Raw genomic sequence first — 23232 nt, forward strand, 5'->3', positions numbered from 1 at the left:
GGGAGGAGAACGTAACCCTGCCGTGGGGCAGGGGCTGCTTTGCAGCCGAGGGCGGTGGGGGGCTGCGTGGGTGCTCCCGCATGGGCACTGCTGCCCGCCAGGGGACGGACGGCTGGGCCTGCACAAGGGGGCCTGTGTTTATAGCTGGCGCAGACACAAGCGCTAGCGCCGCACAGCAGCTCGTGAGGATCTGACGGGCTCCATCCCCAGCCGCGCCCTGACGTGGCCCAGCTCTGTGCCTCAGTTTCCCCCTCTGTAGAACGGGAGGATAGCGACACCAACCCTCCAGCTGTCCCGCTGCAGGACTGGGCCCTTGGTGGCATGGTTCTGGAGGAATAGCTTCATGCAGCCAGGGAAGGCTGTCATCAAGCTGTCTGTGTTTTCAAAGGCCCTCCAGCTCCCTCCCCTCCCCCTGCACTCTGGTGTGGATTACAGGGATCCCGGGGCGGTTGTTGATTGGGAACGCTTCCCAGCCGCTGCTCCAGGCCCAGAACACGGTGTGTTCGCTTTCAAACCTCGCACTGCATCTGTTAGCCTCTTAGAACGCCAAGACAAGAGCTGGGGACGCAGCCAGGGCTGGAGCTCTTCTCCATGTTCCTTTCCTGGTGTGCCAACCAGACGGCTGCACCGTGCCACAGCCAGCAAGTTCCTTTCCCTTAACGCTCAGTGGAAACCCTTTCTGCTGCCCCTTGCCAGCCACGCCAGCGTCACACCCACAGACCCTGGTCGTCGGCGGGTGAGGATCAAACCTGGGGCCTCTGGAGCTTAGTGCATGAGCCTCTATTGCATGAGCTAAAAGCCCCCTGGCTGTTAGCGACGGCTGCAGAGCAGACTCATCTCCTCTCTCTCTCGAATGGTCTTGGTGCCACTCGATGGGACACAACACCACACCCAGAAGGCGCGTGGGTTACATCAGCTGGCGGAGGAGTAACTTCATATCGAGCTTCAGATCCCCATCTTGGGCTTTGATTGATTGGGGAGGGGAGTCCCCAGGCATGCTGGGGTGGCTGGGAGGAAAACAAAAGGAGCTGTTTGTGCTGAATTGCCCCTCCCTCCCCCGTCACCCCACATTCTCCATCACAAACTCCGGGGCAGCAGCAGCTTCCAGTATACTGGGTTCCCCACAGCTCCCATCGGGGCAGACCTCAGCTGGGGCAGTTTGTCCCAGCCCTGTCCAGGGGCACAGCACATTCTCCAGCCCCGTTCCTGGAGCTGTGGTCACTGACACGAGCAGTGGATCTGCCCCAGTGACTTCAGTGCAGCTGTGGGACTCAGCGCTGCAGAACAGGAGGCCCTAGGTCACTAGCAGCTGAAGCGCCAGGATGAGAACCCTGGGCCCGAAAGCCTCCCTGTATGACGTCCCCAACCGCTGTCCAGAAGAGAACGCTTGCCCTGGCTCTGGGACTAGGGCTTTTAATCCACTCCGGGTGGCTCCGTTCCCCAGTGGCGCAGGCTCGTTCCTACCAGAGGGGTTTATTGCAGTCTCTGTTTGCCTCCCGTTAACAGCAGGCGGGAGGGAGGCAGAAGCTAGGAATTGCACACCCGCCCCGCAAGGCAGGTCAGTCTTTCCCAGAGGCTTGGGGAGTGGCTCTGCTTTCACTTTGGCCCGTTCGCTCCATCTGACACTGTTGTGGGCCGGATGTAAACCAAGCTGGCTGGGTTTCAGCCCAACACTCATTGCAGGGCCTCTTGGCGAGGCACCAAGTCCCAGGGTTAACCAGGGCGCCCTGGGGCTCCCAGCTCCCTGCACAAACAGCAAAATCTCATACCCAGTGTGACAAAGTGGGACTGTTCTTAATGTTTCCTCTGAATAGTGTGGGGGTGCCTCGGTTTCCCCTAGGCAGTTCTTAAGGATCTAGGTGGTGGGGTAAGGGTGTATGATAGTTGCAGATCCCTAGAGGGCAGGTGTGTGCAGGGGTCTGGACACAGAGAATGGCCGACACCCTGTTTCCTGGCAACTGATGGCCTGGGCCCTTCCCCCCTGCAAGGTGAGAGCTAAAGGGTTGGAGAACAAAGGAATCAGGTGCCCTCCTGGCCGGGGAAAGGGACAAAGCCCAGAGGAGGAGGGGCTGGAGGGAGTTTCAGCTTGGGGCTGGCTGGGACATGGAGTGAAGGGCAGACGTGGTTGTCTGGCTCACTGCCCCCCAAAATGGACCACCCCAGCTGAAGGGCCCGGTTCTCTGCACCTACAAGCTCTGTATTAGACCATGTTCCTGTCGTCTAATAAACTTTCTGTTTTACTGCGGGAAGCAGCGCGGGGCGAGGGATGTGCTGGCCACGGCTTCCTGCAGCCCCCGTTGGCCTGCAGTGGGGAACCGCGGCCAGTGGGATCCGCGATCGGCCAAACCTGCGGACGCGGCAGGTAAAAAAACTGGCCCGGCCCGCCACGGGGCTAACCCTGGGGGGCTGCATGCCAAACGTTGCTGACCCCGGTGCTACAGCAATCTCCCGTACAGCAATGGCTGTTACAAGACAGCGTAATTTAGAACAACCCAGAGTCTAAAGCTCAGGTGTATTTGAGGATCTGGGCCAGTACTTGGCTGTTTCTATAGTAATGACCCCTGAGCAAGCAGTGTAATGTACATGCTTATCACTGAGCGTGTCCAGAGGCTGCACGTCCATCAGAATGACTAGATGTCCTGATGTGTAATAAAAACACTTGGAGTCATAAAAAATCAACCCAGCCTACTTTACAGGGCCTGATCCTTCTCTCCCTTACAGCATCTGAGCAATAGGAGAATGGCTAATACGGGCCAGTGTTATGGTTGTTGTATTCTATTTATAAAAGTATAATACTGGCCAGTATTCTAGTTGCTGTATTGTGTTATAAAACAACAAAAAAAATAGAAAAATAGAAAATACAAATTAATGTTTTGAATTAATTTAGGGAAAAGAATTTACAGCACAGCACAAGAATTTAAAACATTTAAAACATTCCTTTCTTTCTCTCCAGTATTATAGTCTCTCTTGTTCCAATTTTGGGTAGCGGGAGCGAGTAGTATAAGGGCCCTACCATCAATCGAACGTTAACCCCACCCCTTGGCCCCGTAAGCCCTGCACACGGGTCACTGGAAGTCCCACCTCATGGGAGTATTACTTCCAGGGTCAAGGCGGACACATGTCCGGAAGCAAGGTGTGTCATGTGACCCCTGTAAGAACTCCTCCCACTGTCCTCTGCTGATCAGGATGGATTTTGCCCCCACAGGAACGCCTCGAGAGAAGATTTGACCAATCAGGGGGAGTTCCGGGGTTTGTGTGACCCCTCTAAGAACTCCTCCCACTGCCCTCTACCAATCAGGAGGGGTTTCAGCCGCTGGGGACCACCCCGAGAGGAGATTTGTCCAATTGGGGGGAATTCTGGGGCGGGGTGACCCATCAGGAAGTGGCTCGTGTGACCCCTCTAAGAACTCCTCCCACCACCCTCTACCAATCGCGATGGGTTTTGGCCACAGAGGACAGCCCCGAAAGGAGATTCAACCAAAATAGGGTGGGTTCTGGGACGGGGTCAACCGCCCAGAAGAGGGTCGTGTGACCCCTCTAAGGACTCCTTCCAACACCCTCTGCCAATCAGAGTGCAGCACCATCACCTCATAAGTCCCAGCGCTGGGAAGAGGAGGCCATCTCTTACCAAGAAGACGTGGTTTAGAAATTGTGGAAAGGCTGAGAGGAAACGTGGACTCCTTTACCATCCCTGTGAGAACTTCAGACTTTGTTTTAGCCCCGAGGACCTTTGGAGTTGTGTGGAGAAAGCGCTACAGCAGCGACAGTTCTGAAGAGGATGAGAGAGAAGCCAAGGGGATTCCTTTGGCCCAGCCATTGGTGGACATGCCAGAATCCGAACCTGAAGCCCAACCGCTCATGAGACACCCCGATGAGCATGGTGGCCTCTCGTCATCCGCCACCCTGGAGGAGGAAGGCGATCATGGCTTGGGGGAGGCACTGGCAGACAAGGTGAATGGAAAAGACGTAGCTCAGGTAAATGAATGATTAAGAAGCGACGGTCGATGATTGGGTGTAATGGGGTTAGGAACCAGGGGTTGTGTAAATCTAAAAACAAGCAGTGGGAACTTACACTTGTTTCTTGTCTGAAAATCTCTCGACAGCTTGACGATGCCTTTCTAGAGGACCCGGAGGCCCTGGACGGCGTTGCATCAAGCAGCGAAGGTGAACCAGGCCCGTCTTGTTTTTGCTCAACGCCGCTAGAAATTGTTGAAGATGACTCCGAGGAGGACGGCTAGGAGGAGTTTAGGAGGAGGCCTGGCATGGAACTCGCTGAGCCAGTGCCACGTCACGAGCGTAAAAATGGTATGCGGACTATTGTACGCGTTGCTGTTTATGCTGTTCTTCATCACTGTCTTAGGGAAAAGCTTTTAGAAAATTGTGAGGGCTGTGTCATAGATGCCCCAGCCCAATGGCACCATGACTGTGACTTGGACTTCAATGGCTAGAAACTGCAAGTTCTGGGGCCTGTGTGCTGAGCTGTGTTTGGAAAGCTTATTGAACACTATTATTGCCATAGGTTATGTTATGCAACGTCTGTGCCTAACCCAAGAACATTTAGCGCAAGGGGTGACCTTGAGAAATGCTGTGCAATTCAGTGGAGACCCTGACCGTGTTTTAAAGAAAATGTCCAAACCGGAAGATGCCTGCTTACAGGGTTACATTGACCGCCTGGTCCACACAAAAAGGGACAGAACCCTGCTTAAGAAAAAGACTATTTGTAAGAAATCTAAAAGGATTAATTGAGAGAATGATGAGGGGACAAACATGCAATATAAAACTTGGTCGCTGTACATTTTAAAAAATTGAATGAAAAGGGCTTTGTGATTATCTGTGTTTCTGTTAGAAGGTCTCTGGCCCTTAAGTGAGCTAAAAGTTTTAATGGAGCATCTGGGTTTGTTTTCAAGAAGCTGTATGACTTTTAAATTTAAAAAAATGGTTTGTGAGAACCTAGGTCTTGTGTCTTTGTGTAAAAGAGACCCATTTACAGCAAAAAGCTGTGAAGTGGGAGGGGAACAAATCCTAAAAATGTGTTTACAGTGTAACCCTTCTGCCCATCAGAGTTGGCCACAACAGGGGCTGGATTCAGTATTGAGGAGCTCCATTCCAGTAACACGATGCAAAACCGGGTCAAGCCCCCACTAGTGGGGCACTGAAGCTCCCCTACAACAAGTTGAAATCACTGAATACTGTGTTAAGTAGTAGGGGGGCCTCAGAGCTGGGGCACCATGAACCCAAAGTGAATTCAGCTCTGCGGTCTGTAACCAAACTCCTAATAGAATCAAAATTACCTCTGACATTACACAATGGAGAGAAAGTGCAATTGGTGTTTAGAGCCCTCAGAAGAGAGCTCACACCACTAGGCACAAACCTTCAAACTCTCTCAATTCACTGGCTTTTGGAATCCTTGTCCCTTGCCTAGCGAGTGCTACTTAGTTGATGGCGAGTCCCTCCGTCATAAAAGGCCAAGGACAGTTCCACTGTCCTTGATTCACATCATCAGGATAACAACACTTTATTCTTCCTGCCCCAAGAACAGAGAAACTGGGGATCCCACAGCAGCCAAAGTGACCATTTGGGCTCCTGTGGGCTCATGCTAGGTGGGGTGAGTGTCCTGTGCAAAGGAGATCAGCTCCTGAAGTCCTTTTCCACAACTCACCACCAGATGTCAGGGTAGAGCTCATCCTGCCTCTGCTGACAACACGAAAACAAAACAGGGATGGTTCAGACATGTGTTTGAGTACAATAGAGTTGACTCATCCTGTTGAACTCAATGGTTTTAACCACACCCCCCACTGAATAGAGAAGGTAACTGTGATTCCTTACCCTTGTTGCTATAGGGATAAATTTGATGGGTGTGCACCCATAGTAAGGGAGGTGGGTGGGTGAGTTCGGATTAATATGAAATGAAATAAAACCTCAGGAATTCGCAGATGCTATTGGGCAGTTTAAATATAATCCCTGGAGTTGGTAGAGCACTATTGGACAGTGAAAATGACCCAGGAACTGGCAGAACTCTACTGGACAGTTTAAATATGACCCAGGAGTTGTTTGAATGCTATGGGTCACTCTTTCTAGCAATTCAAAGCCATTAAAAGTTTAAAATACTATATTTACCAAAAAACCCAAAACAACCAACCAAAAAATCCCACCACACACACACACACACACACACACACACACGGGTCTAACCCAAAACTGAAATGTTTGAAGGGTTCACAAATCTTCACCATGCTTTAGAACAAGCATTTGCTCGAAAGACAAATTTTTAAAAGCTGTGGGTGCTTATTATGGTTGTGATACAACCATTTTATTTCAACCCCCCACCCCAAACTTTAAGCATGAAAGAAACATGTTTAAAAAACAAGCCCCAAAGACATTTACTGAGATCTGCAAAGGGTCCCCACTTGGAAATGGGTACAGTTACATTACGGATTGGTGATTTACTGTTTAATACTGTAAGAAGGCCCTACAGAAAAATGTATTTTAACTAAAAGGAAAAAATTGTGGCCAAAAGCAGCTCGGTTGTGCAGACAGCTTAATTTGTTGGATCATACTAAAGAAGTTCTGTATTAAAATCACAAATGAGTTTGATTCCCCATAGTTTAAATTCCAGGGTATTACTAATTAAGAGGTCTCTTGGGTTTTGGTACTGTTTCTCTCCCTCGCCGTGTGAAAGTTGCAAGCTGCTAATTGTGTTAGTACATCCTAGACAGAGTCTGTTCTCAAAGCAATACTTTGTAACAACAGAAACAGCACACAGAGACTCCCCGCCCTTTTGTTGTATTTATCTGGCTTTGTTAACGATTGTGCTTTAAAATAGAGATAGAGGATGTATGTGGATGGATGCTTGGTGTGGATAATAACTGAACGATCAGGGAGGTGCCAGCCTAAGAATCCAGTGTCCCTTGGCCGAAGAAGGCGTCAACCAGAGGACCCCCGGAGGGCAGACTGGAATCCACCCAACAGCTTCAAGGATGGGAGAACCGAAGAACAAGACGGAGCCGTCAGGAATGTGCCATCTGCTGATTGATTCAGCAACAGCATAATGAAGCAATTCCCATAGGCTGGCATAGGAATAAATTCCTATAAAAATGGACTCTAGAAACAGAAAACTTTGGGGTCTGATTCTGCAAACCAACTTCCAGGAGCGTCAGATGTGCATCTGACAAGGCCCTGCTCCCTCCTCGTCTCCAGGCCACCTGGCTAGTGGCTTGGCATGAGCAACTCTAAGGCTGGTAACTATGATAACAACCTTGCAGAACCTCTGTGTGTGTGTGTGTGTGTGTGTGTATGAATGAATGTGTGAATAAATATGAAATTGAATGGAATGTTATAGCTATAACTAACTGCTTACTATGATTCTTTCTGTATTCACAATAAATGTGGCATTTTGCCTTTTCCCTTTTAATAAGATCCTGCTGGCTTTTATTTTATTGGTATAACAAATTCCCCCACCCCAGATCACAAAAGGGAATGTTAGGGAGGGGTGCCTAACGTCCTTAAGTAGCTATTATTTGAGAGTTGTAGCGATCAAATCAACCTGCTAGCTCCTATTTTGAAGTCTGTTTGAAACAAAGGCTTAGGATGGTGTAAAAACCTCAGGTATTTTGGAGACTCTTTCAACAGAAACTCTCTTGAATGGCTGCTGGACTGCAAAAGGAGCCATGCTCCCTGTTTTTAACTCTGAAAATATATATTCTATTCTATCACTCGTTGGCCATGCTGTCTTAGTAAATAATGGTGCCTATGTTTCTTGCAGTGTGATCTGTTTAGCATGGAACCAGTCACTTTAAACTGCATTTCATCACCGGGCCAAGGTAAAAACCATTTTAACTGGAGTTTTGCTTAATAACTTCAGGTATTACACAGGTTGGATAGGGATTTGGGGGTAATACTAACTAACATTTTTGCTTGTTCTTTAATCCAAAGGCCCAAACACACATGGGGGTGGGGTGGGGGGGGGCGTAACTTTCTGCAATTGGCTTTTAAATGCATGTGGGTTTATTGAAAAGTATTTTGTTGCAAACTGTGTTTTAAACTCTCTCTCTCTCTGTAAAAAAAATAGGTGTTTTTTTTAAAGTATATGGCTGCAAACTGATGGTAATGGTGTGTTTCAAACTAACAGGGTGTTTTTTTACTGTTCAAAATGTGTTTTAAACTGGATTTTAAAAGTTGATTTTAAAAGCAGTTTGGTTTTTATTTTGCAAAATGAGGTCTATTTAAAAAAATGTTTGCGGGTTTGTTGTTTTTTGTTTTAAAGTGGTAGAAATAAACTCAAAACTCCTCTTTGTTGTACAGCCTGAAATGGATTATTTTGTTTTAAAGCTCTGACTTTTTAAATAGAAAAACACCCTAATGAATATTTTATTTTTAAGTTTACAAGACAGTTTCATGTGATTTACAATAATAATAATCATAATAATATTGTCTGCTCCAGAGTACGGTCAAAACATGAGAGACCCTTAGACCAGAGGGTAAACAAACTTAAAAGAAAAAGAAAAGAGACAGGTGAAAAGAAAAATTCACCAGATGGATGGATGAAGCCCAGTAAATATACTGTGTTTGTGAGGTTATGAGGTTTTGTATTTTAAGTAAATACATCGGTGTGGGTGAGAAAGATGGTAAAGTTAAGTTTTGTTATATGTTCCTTCGCCCCTAATCGGGTATGTGCAGTTCTCCTGACAATGCTGTAGTCAGAGTTACAGGGACACCTCCACCAGACCAGCCAAAGAACCAGAAATCTGCTTTGAGACCTTTAACAACTCAAAACAGCACAAGAGTGCAGATGAAGCATCAGGGCAGTCCAAACCTCAAATACGTCAAACCCAAGGACAAAACAAAAGACTCTGGTAAAAACCAACCACACAAACACAACTCCAGTTCCTCAGCGGCCACCTCCACACCAAGCCCTGAGAAAACCGTGAGTGAAAATGCCTACCTACGATGCTCCGTTCAGAAGACTGAGGGACGCTGTATCCTCGGGGGTTCTAAAAGAACGGTATTCTAAAAAGGTTTGGGGAAAATATGATGCTTCGTTCAGAATACCGGTGAATGGTGTATCTTCAGGGGGTCTAAAAGAAAGGAGGGCTGGAAAGCACATCAACAAAGCAAAAGCTTTGGTGGGTGACTTTTTGAAAAATACTTCAATTTTTGGCTCTGCGCAGGCGTGACTAGTCGTGGAAAGGGGCCTGGGCAAAAGGGGCACCCTCAAGGATACACATCAGCTCAGGTGTAAACAAAAGGGGGGACAAACAAATATCTGCCAAAAAGTTCCAGGCCAGGGTCGTTGTAAAAATTTTAAAAAGGGCTAAAGAGGTAATGCTAAAAGGCTAAAACACAGAGGTTCTGTAAGGCTAAAAAGGGCTAAAGAGGGTTCTGGTTGTGAAAAAGTTGTTCGGAGCAAAAAATTATGGTGAGTTTTGCCCCACGGTGCACAGTCACGGCCACTCTTGCAGGTCCAGCTGCTGCCTCTGCTTGAGCATAACATGCTCAGACAGTGTGGACGTGCAGCTGAGGTGTCCTCGCCGTAGACTGTATTGTCAGTCCAGAGAGCATTTAGACAGACACATCGACTGGACATTGACAGAACAAGCTGAATGCCTGTCTAAAACGTTGTGCGATAAGGGTCAGTCTTACGTGGACAAGCGGCACAGGTGTAAAGGGAGGCGCTGTAAGCAGGGTCAGGGTTTGATCGCTGGTGATGTAGACGGTCACCTCGGTTTTATGGACAGCCTTAGAAAGCCCGAATCCTCAGAAAAGTGTATTTGTTATGATTCCGAATACACACAGGAGACTGGGTTGCACACTCCCAATTACATTTTTGCTATGTCCCTCAAGCCGGAAAATCCTGGGAATTTAAGGGTGATGAGTGTCTTTCTATGTTTGTTCAGACCTTTATTGGCAAAGAGTTCCGGGTCTACACGTTCCAGGCGCACAATTCCAAAGGTTACGATGCATACTTCATCATTAGACAGTTACTGAAGGAAAAGATGTGCCTAGAACTGATCACTCAGGGTAGTAAACTAATGTGTGTGGAAGTTAAGGCCCTGGGCATTCGTTTTCTAGACTCTTTAAACTTCTTGCCCATGAAGCTTGGTAAGCTCCCGCAGGTGATGGGGTTTGAAGGGTGCAAAGGGTATTTTCCACATTTTTTGAACACTTTAGAAAATCAAAATGACATGGGGCCTATGCCCGGTGTGGAGCACTATGGTGTAGAAAGCATGATGCCCAGGGAAAAAGCAGAGTTTCTCGACTGGTAGCAGGCCCACAGGGAGGAGACGTTTGACTTGCACAAAGAGCTCGCGTATTACTGTCAGCAGGATGTCAAAATTTTGAGACAGCCTTGTATCCTATACAGAAAAGAGATTATGAAAATGATGGAGAAGGGAGATCTAGTAGAGAGAGAACCTGGTAAATTCACCGAGATAAAACTGGGTATAGATCCATTCTGGTACATAGCACTGGCATCTGTCTGCATGGCTGTGTACAGGTTTATGTTTCTGGAGCCTAACACGGTAGCTCTTCTCCCTCCAGACAATGATGACAGGCAGAAAAAGATATTCGACCCCATCTGTTCAGTGGCTGTTGTATACCTCTCACAAAGAAACTATACAAATACGGCATGCTTTACAGGGTGGGGAACTAGAGGTAGGCTCCTACTCTTTAGAGGGTTATGCCAGTGTTGACAGGGTACACACAGCCTTAGAGTTTAACGGGTGTTCTTTTCCACGCTTGTGCCACCTCTCATTGTGAAAAAGCACAAAACCCTAGGACGGGGACAACTTTTGGGTTTCTTTATTACAAGACGCAGCTCAAGACAGACTATCTGAAACAACTTGGTTTTGTAGTGAGGACTCTTTGGGAGCAAGAGTGGGAAGTGATGAAAGAAACAGACAGGGAGCTTGCAGGTATTTAAAATGAGCCCAGTTGCCCTAGCCTCTCGTGCCTAGGGATGCTCTTTTTGGGGGGAGGACAAACGCTATCCGCCTATATTACAAAGTTAACTCCGGGGAAGAAATCCACTATTCTGATTTTACCAGCTTCTACCCTTTTGTAAAGAAAACCAAAGAATACCCTATCGGACACCCCGATAGAGTTTATGACAAATTTGGACCCCTTGCAAATTATTTTGGAATTGCAAAAGTTAAAGAGTACCCCACACAAGGCTTCTTTTTCCCATTGTTACCTGTCAGAGTGGGTGGCAAACTTATGTTCCCGATATGCCGAACCTGTGCGGAAACCGAGCAGCAGGAGATGTGCATCCATACTGACGAGGAGAGGGCCATCCTGGGGACTTGGTGCACGGTGGAATTGAACGCGGCCATAGCGAAGGGGTACGCGGTGGCAAAAATATATGAAATCTGGCTTTTTAATGAAAAATCTGATGAACTCTTTTCAGAGTACATCAAATGACACCTCCGCCAGAAACAAGAGGCTTCAGGGTATCCCAGCTGGTGCACAGACGAAGAAAAACAAAATAAGTACATGAACTATTTCTACCAGAAAGAAGGCGTGCGTTTGTGCCAACACGAGATCAGGTTTAACCCCGCTAAACACCAAATCGCTAAACTCTTTCTAAATTCCCTCACTAGCGAGATCCCGCCAGATCAACACATCACCGAGTTTGTGTCAGCAGGCCCGAAAACGTACGGGTATAAGCTGTCGGGAGGAAAGGCCTGTATGAAAGTCAAAGGTATTACCCTGAACTTGGCAAACTGTCAAAAGATCAACTTTGACAGTTTGAAAGATCTAGTCCTGGACTATTGCACGGGCCTGCGAGAAAACACCTCAAAAAAGAGAGAGGTGCAGCAGCCCTCTATCGTAAGGAACAAAAATCAGTGATAAATAGAGACCAAAACCCTTAAGAAAACACAGAAAGTCATTTACAACAAGAGGGTCCTAGGAGAAGGGTTTAAAACCCTGCCCTACGGATTTTAAAATGGATACGAGGTGGAAACACCCCTTTTCTGCAATTCTCACGGGGCCTAGAAACTGTGGGAAAAGTTACTTTATAAAAAATGTGTTGGATAATGCCAAACAAAACATTGTCTGTTATGCCTGAGAATATTGGATAACATGGCTAGAAAAAGCATTGCAAGATACACATGTCTGGGCTTGTTGAAACACATTTTGAGCAAGGCTAGGCACGCCCAAGAATTTAAATGTATTTTTTACAAAGTTCATCACCATCCGGTCGTTTTGCACTAAGTCGTTAGAATACAGTTTTAAAATCCGGTCACAAGATAAACCCTTGCTCCGACGATGTAAGAAAAACACTCAGTGATAGCCGCAGGCGACAGAGCAGGGGTCTTGTAATTGTCTATTGTGAAACACAATGCCTGTGGCATTTTTGTTTAAAAATTTCATAATGCTTTTAGGAAACAACATGCTCTTCGGGGGGTGCCCGTATGAGTCTAAAAACTCTCCACAGTTACGCTCCGCCAGACACAAGGCAAGCCAGTGTTCACCAGGTTGGTTGTGTGGATGCGCGATAGAAACCTAGGGGTCTCTGAGACAGCTTGTCGCCAGGGAGCCAAATCCAAGGGAACACATCTAAGAAATTCTTTTTTGTGTAAGGCACCTTGATAAGACACACGAGAGCTGCACGGTGTCCATGTTCACATATGGTCAAGCAGAACGTCTCTCCTCTGATTTCTCTCTATGATGTTGTCAAAAACCCCATGCACGATCAGATTGATGGTGATGGTTAAAGCCTTCCCAAAACGTATTTCTGCTCTCAGGTTCCCGGTTTGAATCAGGGAATAGTCATCGGCACATTCCTGGTCGGGAGACAGGTCAAAGGCAAACAAGGTGTAACCCTGTGGAAACTCCTCACGGTCGATTAACAGAGAACGATCTGTCATGTGTTTACCAGTGTCTGTACCAGATTCATGTATTCTCTCACGCAGCATCCTGCCTCGAAGTCTGGTTGCAGAGGCTTGGTTGGTATCTGTTCACCATCCACATACAAGGCCACAAAATTAATATCATAATGTTTAAAATGAAAGGGATTTTTAGTGTAACTTCCACTCAAGGCATAAGACAAACCCTAGGACAAGCATTTTGGGTAACTGTCCCAAAACACAGGTTCTCCTGGTTATTGACCCTGCTGCCCACGGGGATGCTAAACACTTTCATTCCCACACGGTCCACGGGATATTTAGCATTTGTGGTAAGCAGGGACTCCGCGTGCCCCAGACGAACGCTCAGGGCCACCCATACTTTCTTCACAAAAAGGGATGCTGATACAATGCGCAATTTAAAGCCTTCGGCTGCACTGCCCATTAAACAGAAAGCGTCTTATCTGCGCGTCAATTTAAATTTTCACATCCACTCCGTTCAACAAATGAGACGTATCTGTTCTGATCTGTCTTTATTTCAGTGGTAATGGTATCGATGTGGTGTTTTCTGACAGGAACATGATGAGGTTTATCGTAGGTGATGGTGACAAACTCATTGTTCCTTCCTCAGACAGGGACACAGCGTAACAGGGGAACAGAAAAGTCCCTCACAAACGGGTGTTCTACAATATCTGTGTGCAGATACCGGAAATTAACTCCCCCTGTGATGTCTGCCCAGAAGGGGAATTTTTGGACGCTGCGCTTGGGGCCCAAACCTAGAATGTTAGCTAGCTAACTGCTGGTAGAAAACATAAAAGTAAAATCAGCGGATTTAAGGGTAACTTTTCTACCCACAGGGTCATCGTTCATGACCACCTCAGGCGGTGGGGGAGGACGAGCCATGGTACTGTTCATATGATCCAATCATTCGGGTATGGACGAGTAATAACCTCGTCGTAGGATAAAACTCTATGCCATATCTTCAAAGGTGATTTCAAAAGGGGTGTCCTCGTTGATAGCGTTCCAGCTGTGAGGGTGTTGTATTTCCACTAACCCCACCTCCCAGGCACCTGGGAGATCCAAGGGCTTAATTAGCTGTATTGTAAAGTTCGAGCTGGTGTTTTGAGGAAAAACTGCAGAGCTGGCATTGCTTGGCAAAGTCAGGTAAAACCCGCTGTCGCTCATTTTTTTTCACTCCCTCAGTCTTTGCAGGAGGAATCTTTTTGTTTGTTTGTGTCTAAACGTCAGAATTGAGAAGCTTCCACCCAGCTGGTAAACTTATCGCCCCCCCCCCCGCAAACCATTTCACCAGTAGCTGCTTTTTTCTCCCTTTTCCTTTCTCCGCTAGAACTTTTTCGATCCTGCAAATCTTGTCTTGTTTGGGGTTTACTTTTTGTAAATCTTCAGGGTAAAAAGATCCAGTAACTGTCTCACCCTCGTAATCTTTTAATCGGTATACAGGTCTCGGGCTCCTGGTTAAGGCTTCATCCACTATAAATATCTCATTGGTAAACGTCTGTTCACAACCTTTTTCAAAAGCTCCTTTGGTTTTAGTAACAAAAAGCGTGAACGCTTTGCCGTTTCAACAATCTGCTAAAAGGTTTGTTTCAAAATTCTTTCCACCGATTAGTTTGTCATTTTTGAGGCACGCACCTTGGCAAGAAATAGCTTTAAAGGCCTTGGATTCCTCACCGCTCATCTTGTCTTATAGGCCTAAGGCCCAGGCATATTTGGATAGAATGTCTATCACTGTTAAGATGTACTTAAAACCGCTGTTGTGTTTGGAGAAGCGGTGCATACAGACCAAATTTGCCTGCCATTGCGCGTCCACATCTGAAACAACGGTCCTGGTTCTTTTAAAACGTATTTGAGCTGGTTTGTGTAAAGTGTAAGCATCCTGGTGTGAAAGCCAAGCTCTTACCTGTCTTCTATTTAAAGTTTTATGATGCTTTTTGGCCACTTGAAAAAGAAGATTGACCCCGTCAAAGCCCCCAACTTTCCTGGGGGTTTAACAGATTTTCTTTAACAGAGCCGTCTGTGGAGACATGACTGTTCCTGGGACCGTCTTTTACGAACACAAGTATGGAGGGGGACACGTTCATTCTGACACATTTAAATAAGTTTTATTAATCGCCTGGTTTAACACAATCTTTTACAGCCGCCTGAAACAAAGGATGCCATGATCCCTACCATGAGGGAGTCTGAGCTGCTTCATTCTTCCATTTTTGTCCTTTTCTGGATTTTCCTCTTGAGATCTGGGTCTCAGACAGGAGCAAAAACAGCTGATGCGCGATGGATTTACTCCCACAGGGCTACCGATGTGCAACTTCTCAAAGGCCTCCAGAAAGGCATCGTCGAGCTGTTGAGAGATTTTCAGACAAAAAACAGTGTAAGCACCCCACTGCCTGTTTTTAGATTTATGCAATGCCAGGTCGATTCCTAACCCCATTACACCCCCATGATCGACCGTCGCTTCTTAATCATTCATTTACCTGAGCGCCGTCTTTCCCGTTCACCTTGTGACTCCCCCAAGCCACAATCGCCTTCCAACTTTAGGGCATGGACAATGAGAGGCTGTCATACTCATCGGGGTGCCTCACAAAGGTTTGGATTTTGGGGTCGGGTTCCGACGCATCCATCAACGGTTGAGTCAAAGGGCCCTCCTCGGAACCGTCACTGCCGTAGCGCTTTCTCCACACAACTCCAAAGGTCCTCGGAGCTAAAACAAAATCTGAAGGTCTCACGGGGTGGTAAAGGAGTCCATGTTTCCTCTCAGCCTTTCCACAATTTCTAAAACATGTCTTCTTGGTAAGAGATGGCGTCCTCTGCCCAGCGCTGGGACTTATGGGGTGATGGTGCTGCACTCTGATTGGCAGAGGGCGTTGGGAGGAGTTCTTAGAGGGCTCACATGACCCTCTTCTGGACGGTTCACCCAATCCGAGAACCTGCCCCATTTTGGTCAAATCTCTTCTCGGGGCAGTCCTCTGCAGCCGAAACCCATCGCGATTGGTAGAAGGTGGTGGGAGGAGTTCTTAGAGGGGTCACACGAAGCACTTCCAGACGGGTCACTCCACCCCGGAACTCCCCCCAGTTGGTCAAATCTCCTCTCGGGGTGGTCCCCAGTGGCTGAAACCCCTCCTGATTGGTAGAGGGCGGTGGGAGGAATTCTTAGAGGGGTCACACAAACCACTTCCAGACAGATCACCCCACCCCGCAACTCCCCATGATTGGTCAGACCTCCTCTCGGGGTGGTCCCCAGTGGCTCAAACCCTTCCTGATTGGTAGAGGGCGGTGGGAGGAATTCTTAGAGGGGTCACACAAACCACTTCCAGACAGATCACCCCACCCCGCAACTCCCCATGATTGGTCAGACCTCCTCTCGGGGTGGTCCCCAGTGGCTCAAACCCCTACTGATTGGTAGACAGTGGTGGGAGGAATTCTTAGAGGGGTCACACAAACCACTTACAGACAGATCACCCCATCCCACAACTCCCCATGATTGGTCAGACCTCCTCTCGGGGTGGTCCCCAGTGGCTCAAACCCCTACTGATTGGTAGACGGTGGTGGGAGGTATTCTTAGAGGGGTCACACGAACCACTTCCAGACAGGTCATCCTGCCCCGGAACTCCCCCGATTGGTCAAATCTTCTCTTGGGGCGTTCCTATCAGGGCAAACCCCATCCCGATTGGTAAAGGACAATGGGAGGAGTTCTTAGAGGGGTCACATGACACACGTTGCTTCCGGTCATTTGTCTGCCTTGACCCTGGAAGTAATACCTCATGGCTTGGGACTTCCAGTGACCGGTGGGCAAAGCTTACGAGGGCCAAGGGTGGGGTTAACGTTTGATTGACGGTAGGGCCTTATACTACTGGAGCGCCTTGTTCTCTTTGTCTCCCGCTTCATTCCCCAAGCACTCGGCCAGGACAGATGTCATTTAGGACCTCAGTTGCCACCAGCTGGACAGAGGGACTTGGGTCTTTCTTGAGGACGTGGAGAGCTGAAATGACAGAGGACAACATGTTAGTGTACAGACTGTCAAATCTCAGCTAAGCGTGATCACAGAATCTTGAAGTACCAGAGCAGAATGATCACATGGTAAAATGTGAAACTGGGCTCAGTCCTTCTATTGGGATGGAAAATACATGAGAGATGAATATGCCTCACTTTTCATATTGTCACCTGTGCCTGAAATAGCTGGAGACTTACTACCTCTGAATACCACGCTACAGAAGCTCTCCAATACAAAGAAAGCTTTAGGTTCCTCCATTGGCTCCCTTCCGTGCTCCCAACAAGCGGGAAGACCCTGACTCGACCAGAAAGTCATCCACTCTGCTGTAAATGGAAGAAGGTCCATTGTTTCAATAGCTTCCACTTTTCAGTTTATTTTCCATCTCTATTCAGGAGCCACTGTCTGAGCTCCAATAACCCTGGAATTGAACAGAGGCCAAGTCCAAGCTGGTTTGTGCAGGATGCAGGGCACCTACTGGAAGAAAAATTGCTGGTGGGAAATTTGGGGTAGCAGAAAGTGGCTACAATTTCTCCTCACCTGGGGAGTCCACAGAGAGCCAATAAAGCCCAAAGAGTGGATAGCACTGGCTGCAGAGGGGGCCTTGCCAGGACAACCAGGAGATGCACGGACTCACATCACACCCTCTGCAGCTGCCTCCTTCAGGGGAAATTAAAGCTGACTTTCTACTGGGCGAGAGTGAATTTGTCCCTTGATGTGTGGCTGATGCACTTTGCACCAGTGGTATCGGTTACTGCTGCTTGTCAGCTAAATTCCTTTAGAACTCATGGATGAGCAGAACTTCAGCTGTATTTATTACTTACACATCAGCAGATGTTCCAGATCCAGCCATTTCATACGCTGCCTGTCTGTGTGTTCCAGGATGATGCCTAAATACACAATGGAAAACAAACAACAACAACAATAAAACCTTCCCTTGTTGAGTGCAAAGTGATATTAGCAGCCCCTAGACAGGTCTTTGGCCTCTCCTACTGTGGGCCTAAGGGTGAGCTGTGGGCAAGAGGATGCTAGTGCAGTTTAGAGTCCACACTGAAGAGAATGAGAAAGATTTTTTTTTTAAGAATGTTTACACAAAACCCATTTGCTTTAAAGAGTCTGTGTTCCTCTTGCCACTGCTGTCACTTATTGGAGACATACTAAGCTAGTGTCTTGGTCTAGTGGTCTGAGCAAAGGACTGGGGCCAGGAATAAGTGAGTTCTAAGCAGGGATCCCACAAGGTGACTGATAGGTGAGACTTAGGCCACAATGCCTGCCTGTCTCACCTGGGTATGCTTGGGAGAAGAGGGCACAGGGCCAAAGCGGAGGAACCTTTTGCCTCCTTGACGAGGTGGTGTGGCCAGGAACCTGACACAGCAGGCGCTGAGGGCAGGTGGGCTGCATGCCTCCCAATGATGAAGTAGTAGTGAAGAGCACTGAGCAACACTGTGGGTGGGTCTGCACTTTGAGCGAGGGGGATCACTCCCAGTTCAATGGGACAGGCCCACACTAGCTCGCACAGCGCTCGCATGCTAAAATTAGAATGTAGCTAAAGCAGCACGAGCAGTGGGAGGAGCTAGCCACCTTAAGAATCGACTTTGGGGTTTGGATGGGATCATACTTGGGGCGGTTAAACCTCCTGCTGCTCCTGCCATCGCAGCTACTCTCTATTTTTAGCACTCAGAGCTAGTGCGGGTATGTCTCATCAAGCTGGGAATTAGACCCCAGCTCCAAGTGTAAACATGCCCTACGAGACAGTGTCCCAGCCTCTACTACTAAATGACTGCACCGCGCTTTCCCTGCAATAATCCCAAAGCACTTTATAGCAAGTCATGATTTCCTCCGACCACCACACTGGAGAGGTAGGGATATTAACCTCCCCATTTATGTATGGGAAGCTGAGGCACAGAGAGATTAATGGCAGCTCAGTGCTGCACAGTGGGATTTTTTTCTCTCTCCCTCAATGGGAATACCAAAAGGGACACTGGGCATCATCTCTCACCAGCTAACTTGGCTGCAACTGCCCGGATCTCTTCCCAGCTGCTAAAGAAGTATGTGATGGTGCTTTTGTACAAGTTCTCCAGTAGCTCGGCATTCTCTTTGGCCTAGAGGAAATCAGGGACACATGAGCTCTCTCTGGCTAGAAGTGCCCTTTGATTGCCAGCACATGCTTTTACGAGCCACAGGTAAATCAGAGAAAGAACAGGTGACTGGGTGGACGTGGGAAAAATGGGGATCTGTGGCAGATTTACATTTCCCGTCACCCTCAGTCATATATCCCACTCTGACCGTTATTTCCATTACCCATCACACATCCCCTCCACACCTCTACACCACCACATGCCACTCCAGTCAAGAATCTCAGACACTTCAACAGCTCACTCACAAGGTGTCTGCAAATGTCCACCTGGAGCTCTTCAGGCTTCAGCTCGGCTGTGCCATCAAGGTGTTGATTCACGGCAGTTTGGAGCCTCTTCAGTCCCAAAAACGGGACACAGAGGTGAAACGTAGCTCTGCATTCCTGAAAAAAAGAAAGCGTGTCACACCATTTAATTGTTCCCTACTGAGCGCTTTGGTCATTCAAAGGGAACTCATCTGCTTGACTGCTCATCTATTCCAGGATAAAAAGGGATTCATCTGGATGTAATTGGCAGAAAACATGCAGGAATGACTAATAGAGGGGAGAGCTTCCACTGCAACCTGGAGGTAGCATCAATGTCTTTTTGGAACAGATCTACTTATGAAAGCTGCTTCACCAGGTCTCTCTTCTGTTCTGGGGAGGCAGGGGCCTGGGGTGCAGAGACAGACAGGAATAGAGAGCTGTCGGGCTCAGACCCAGGACCTATCCTGGATTCTGGTGAGGCAGCCATGGAGCAACCTGGCGGGAACTGACTCAGCAGGAGGGCAATGAACTGAGGGGAGAATTTGGGCCTCCACAGCAGGCAGGAATAGTAGAGCTCCCCTGGCATTGGGAGGAAGATTCCTTTGGCTTAGTAAATAAGTCACTCTCGGTCTTACCACTGAAACCCTGGGGTTCGGGTCTTGCAGGTGCAGCAGAAGTGTGACCCAGCTCTGTCTAACCTGCTCGGCGAAATAGCCCTTCCATTTTCTTTTGGTCAGGCGGGCCAGGATGCCAAACAGGACAAAGGACAATAAACGAAGAGCATCGTCCTCCTACAGCCAAGAAAGCCCCACAAGTTAGTAACTAAGGGACAATCACATCACGTACCTCGCACAGCCATCTCTTCTACGCTAAAGTCGAGGGATTCCAACTACAGCTAGTCGGAAACACTTTCATGAACTAATTTTTGATTCGAATTTGCTGATTCATCAAACTATTTTAGCGACAGTTCCATTTGGATGAAATTCCTCCAGAAGCCAGGCAGGGGTCCTTGGAAACCTGCCTGCTGTCTTGCCAGTGCACCCATTCAGCTCCTTGGAAGCCCATCTAGCAGGCTGACTGGGATCGTGGGCTTCCAAACCTCCAGCATCTGGGACCCTGGCTCTCAAATTGGCAACTCCCTGGCACTTCTAGCTCCCACAGTTTCCTGGGTTCCCAGCACCTGGGTTCCCAGCACAGAGAGCAGACTGCCCGGACCCAAGGCTTTCAAAAGAGCTCGGCTGAGAATAGTCATTCTGTTTCACAAAGAGTTTTGAAGTTTGGGGAGAGGGATTCCCACAAATAGGAACAAAACCAAAATTTGAAATCTCAAAATTCTCTGCAAAACGGAATCATTCCAACCCTCTCACGTAAAAATGGTATAGAGCAGGCCCAACACTCTCTACTGTACCTTGGAACCCCCTTTTCATGGTTATCTAGCTACCTAATCTAGTATTCAGACTTTCTTTGAGGTTCTCAGTGGCAAGAAAGAAGAACAGAAGGGGGAGACTGTGGGAGCAGGGATGTCATCCCCATCCTCCTAATGTTCTCCTCCTCCGTAAAACACCTCTCTTCCCTGGGGCCGAAACATCTCTTCACTCTGACATGAGCAATGCCCAGGGAGTAAATGGAGTCTAATCAAGATCGGTTGAACTGGGGCTGGAGAGTTCTGGTCACATACGTTGTCAAAGTAGGTCCGGATCTGTTGGGTGAGGTCTCTGAAGGAAGAACCTATGTCCTTCTCTTTCAGCTCCTTCAGGACTTTGGCCACTGCTTTCATGCTCTCGCCAATGACTTCAGAACTGAAAGGGTCACTTAAGGCCCTGATCAGTATGACCATAAGAAACTTCTTGTGCTTTTTCACCTGGACAAACATACGACATTAAAGAACACTTATCACTGATCACACTTCTAATACGTTTTCTTTAGCAGTTATGAAGCTGTGGGAATTTCATCTCCCCCTCCCACCCCCCGGAGACCTATAGCTATATTTCAGACCAGGTTCGAGCTACAATGAGCCAAACTCGGGGCCATAATACACCTGTGTCATCCTATTATTAGATTCCTAGTTACTTAGATTCCAAGGCCAAAAGGAACCCTTGTGATTATCCGGTCTGACCTCCTGCATAACATTGAACTTCCCCGAAATAGACTCTGTTGGAACTAGAGTGTATCTTTTAGAAAAACGTTCAATCTTGATTTTAAAATTGCTAGTGACAGAGAATCCACTACAACCCTTGGTAAATTGTTCCAATGGTTAATTAAAATTACCATTAAAAATCAATGCCTTATTACCAGTCTGAATTAGTCTAGCTTCATTTTCCCCCATTGAATCTTCTTATCCCTTTGTTTGCTAATGGGAAGAACCCATTCTCACAATGTGCTCCCCATGTGAGTAGTTCTAGACTGTCCTCAAGTCACTCCTTAACCTTCTCTTTATAAAGCTAAATAGATTGAGCTCCCTGAGTCTATCACTAGAGGTATCTTTTCCAATCCTTTGAGAATTCTTGGGACTCTTCTCTGAATCCTCTCTAATTTATCAGCATCCTTCTTGAATTGTGGACACCTGATCTGGACACAGCAGTCCAGCAGTGCTCACATGAGCGTCATATTCAGAGGGAAAAGAACTTCTTTACTCTTAGTCAAGATTCCTCTCTTTATGCCTCTAAGGTCATTTCAGCCCTTTTGGCCACAACTTTGCATTGGGACACCTTATGTTCAACTGATTCTCTGCCATGACTCAAGTGGTTTTCAGCATCATTGCTTCTTGGCATAGAGTCTCTCATCCTGTAAGTATAGCCTGCATTTTTTGTTCCTAGATGGAGACATTTACACATGGTCATATTAAAGTGCACAGATTGTTTGCTTATGCCCAGCTTAGCAAAGGATCTAGCTTGCTCTGTATTGACTGCAAAGAGGTTACTCGGTTATGTGAGAGAGCAAAATTTGGCCTAGTGCATTGTGTGCAGCCTCTGTAAACTCCGAACAATTATTTCCCTTGGTTTCTCTAGTTATGCTGCATTCTAGTCAGTATTCTCTCTTACCTTCTCAGGCACCCCATAGACTAAATTTCCCAGGCCTCTTACAGCCATCTGCCGGACAATGCTGTTCCTATCATGGGACTTTTCTTCCAAGATGTGTAAGACTTGCTTAAGGAACTTCTTCTCCCTGAGCATGGGATCACTCATTAGCTGAAAGAAAATCAACCTGTCCATTAGCCCCAATATGATCGTTAAGATTGGGAATAGAATTTGAGCCGACATGTCATACACTAAAAACAACAAGGAGTCCTCCTACAGCCCCAGTCTTGAGATTACAGACAAATATGGCTACCCCTCTGATACTTGGCACATAATACACTCTAACTTTAGTATTCCACACAAATGAGAAAGGTCTACAAAACATGGAGCTTTCCTTTTGGGCACTAGACTAGGGATCCACTCACCTCTTGAGAGCCTCTTAGTGGCTGGGTATGGTATCACAGTCCTTTTCTCACCCCTCGTGCACCCTGCCAGCTGTCCTCAGTGAGTCTTCTGTGGCTCAGGCCTCTGGCTGAGTCCCAAAGTCCAAATGAACCCCTTCTGGGGTAGTCCAGAACAGTCCCATTGCCCTCACTAGGGTCTCCAGCCCCAGCTCTGGGTCCTTTACATTCTGCCCTTTGTTCAAGCTCTCCATTAGCATTGTCCCCTCCATGGGGCTTATGCCACTGTTGGTGGTAGGGGAACCTGGGCCTGCCCCTAACTCTGGGTTCCAAACCATGGATCCTATAAACAGGAGCTAGGCACTGCTTGATTTCAGTTCATTGTCGCTTCTTCCTACCCGCCAGTTTTAGCTTCACCCTCACCTCAGGGTTAAAGTTCTTCGGGACTCTCTTCCTGAAAACCCAGCTTAAGTAAAGGCTGCCAGAATCAAACTCTGGCTGTCCCCTGAATTTCTGTGGCCAGAGAGCAGCGCCCTTTCTTGCTCCTCCAGTTCCTGCCAGAAACTGACCTGCTAAAGCCCTTCAT

The 23232-nt window shown here is 47.6% G+C and overlaps 1 protein-coding gene across 1 annotated transcript in view; it reads right to left on the reverse strand.

The window, feature by feature from the left end:
- The window catches only part of LOC141975265 (maestro heat-like repeat-containing protein family member 2B), a 77246-nt gene that overhangs the window by 34462 nt on the left and 19552 nt on the right, over window positions 1-23232 (reverse strand). The window contains 4 exon segments of the mRNA XM_074935564.1: window positions 19232-19366; window positions 19864-20019; window positions 20907-21089; window positions 22270-22416. Coding sequence (XP_074791665.1) covers window positions 19232-19366; window positions 19864-20019; window positions 20907-21089; window positions 22270-22416 — 621 coding nt within the window.

This window comes from Natator depressus, chromosome 20 (genome assembly GCF_965152275.1).
Source record: "Natator depressus isolate rNatDep1 chromosome 20, rNatDep2.hap1, whole genome shotgun sequence".
NCBI classification, from domain to species: domain Eukaryota; kingdom Metazoa; phylum Chordata; order Testudines; family Cheloniidae; genus Natator; species Natator depressus.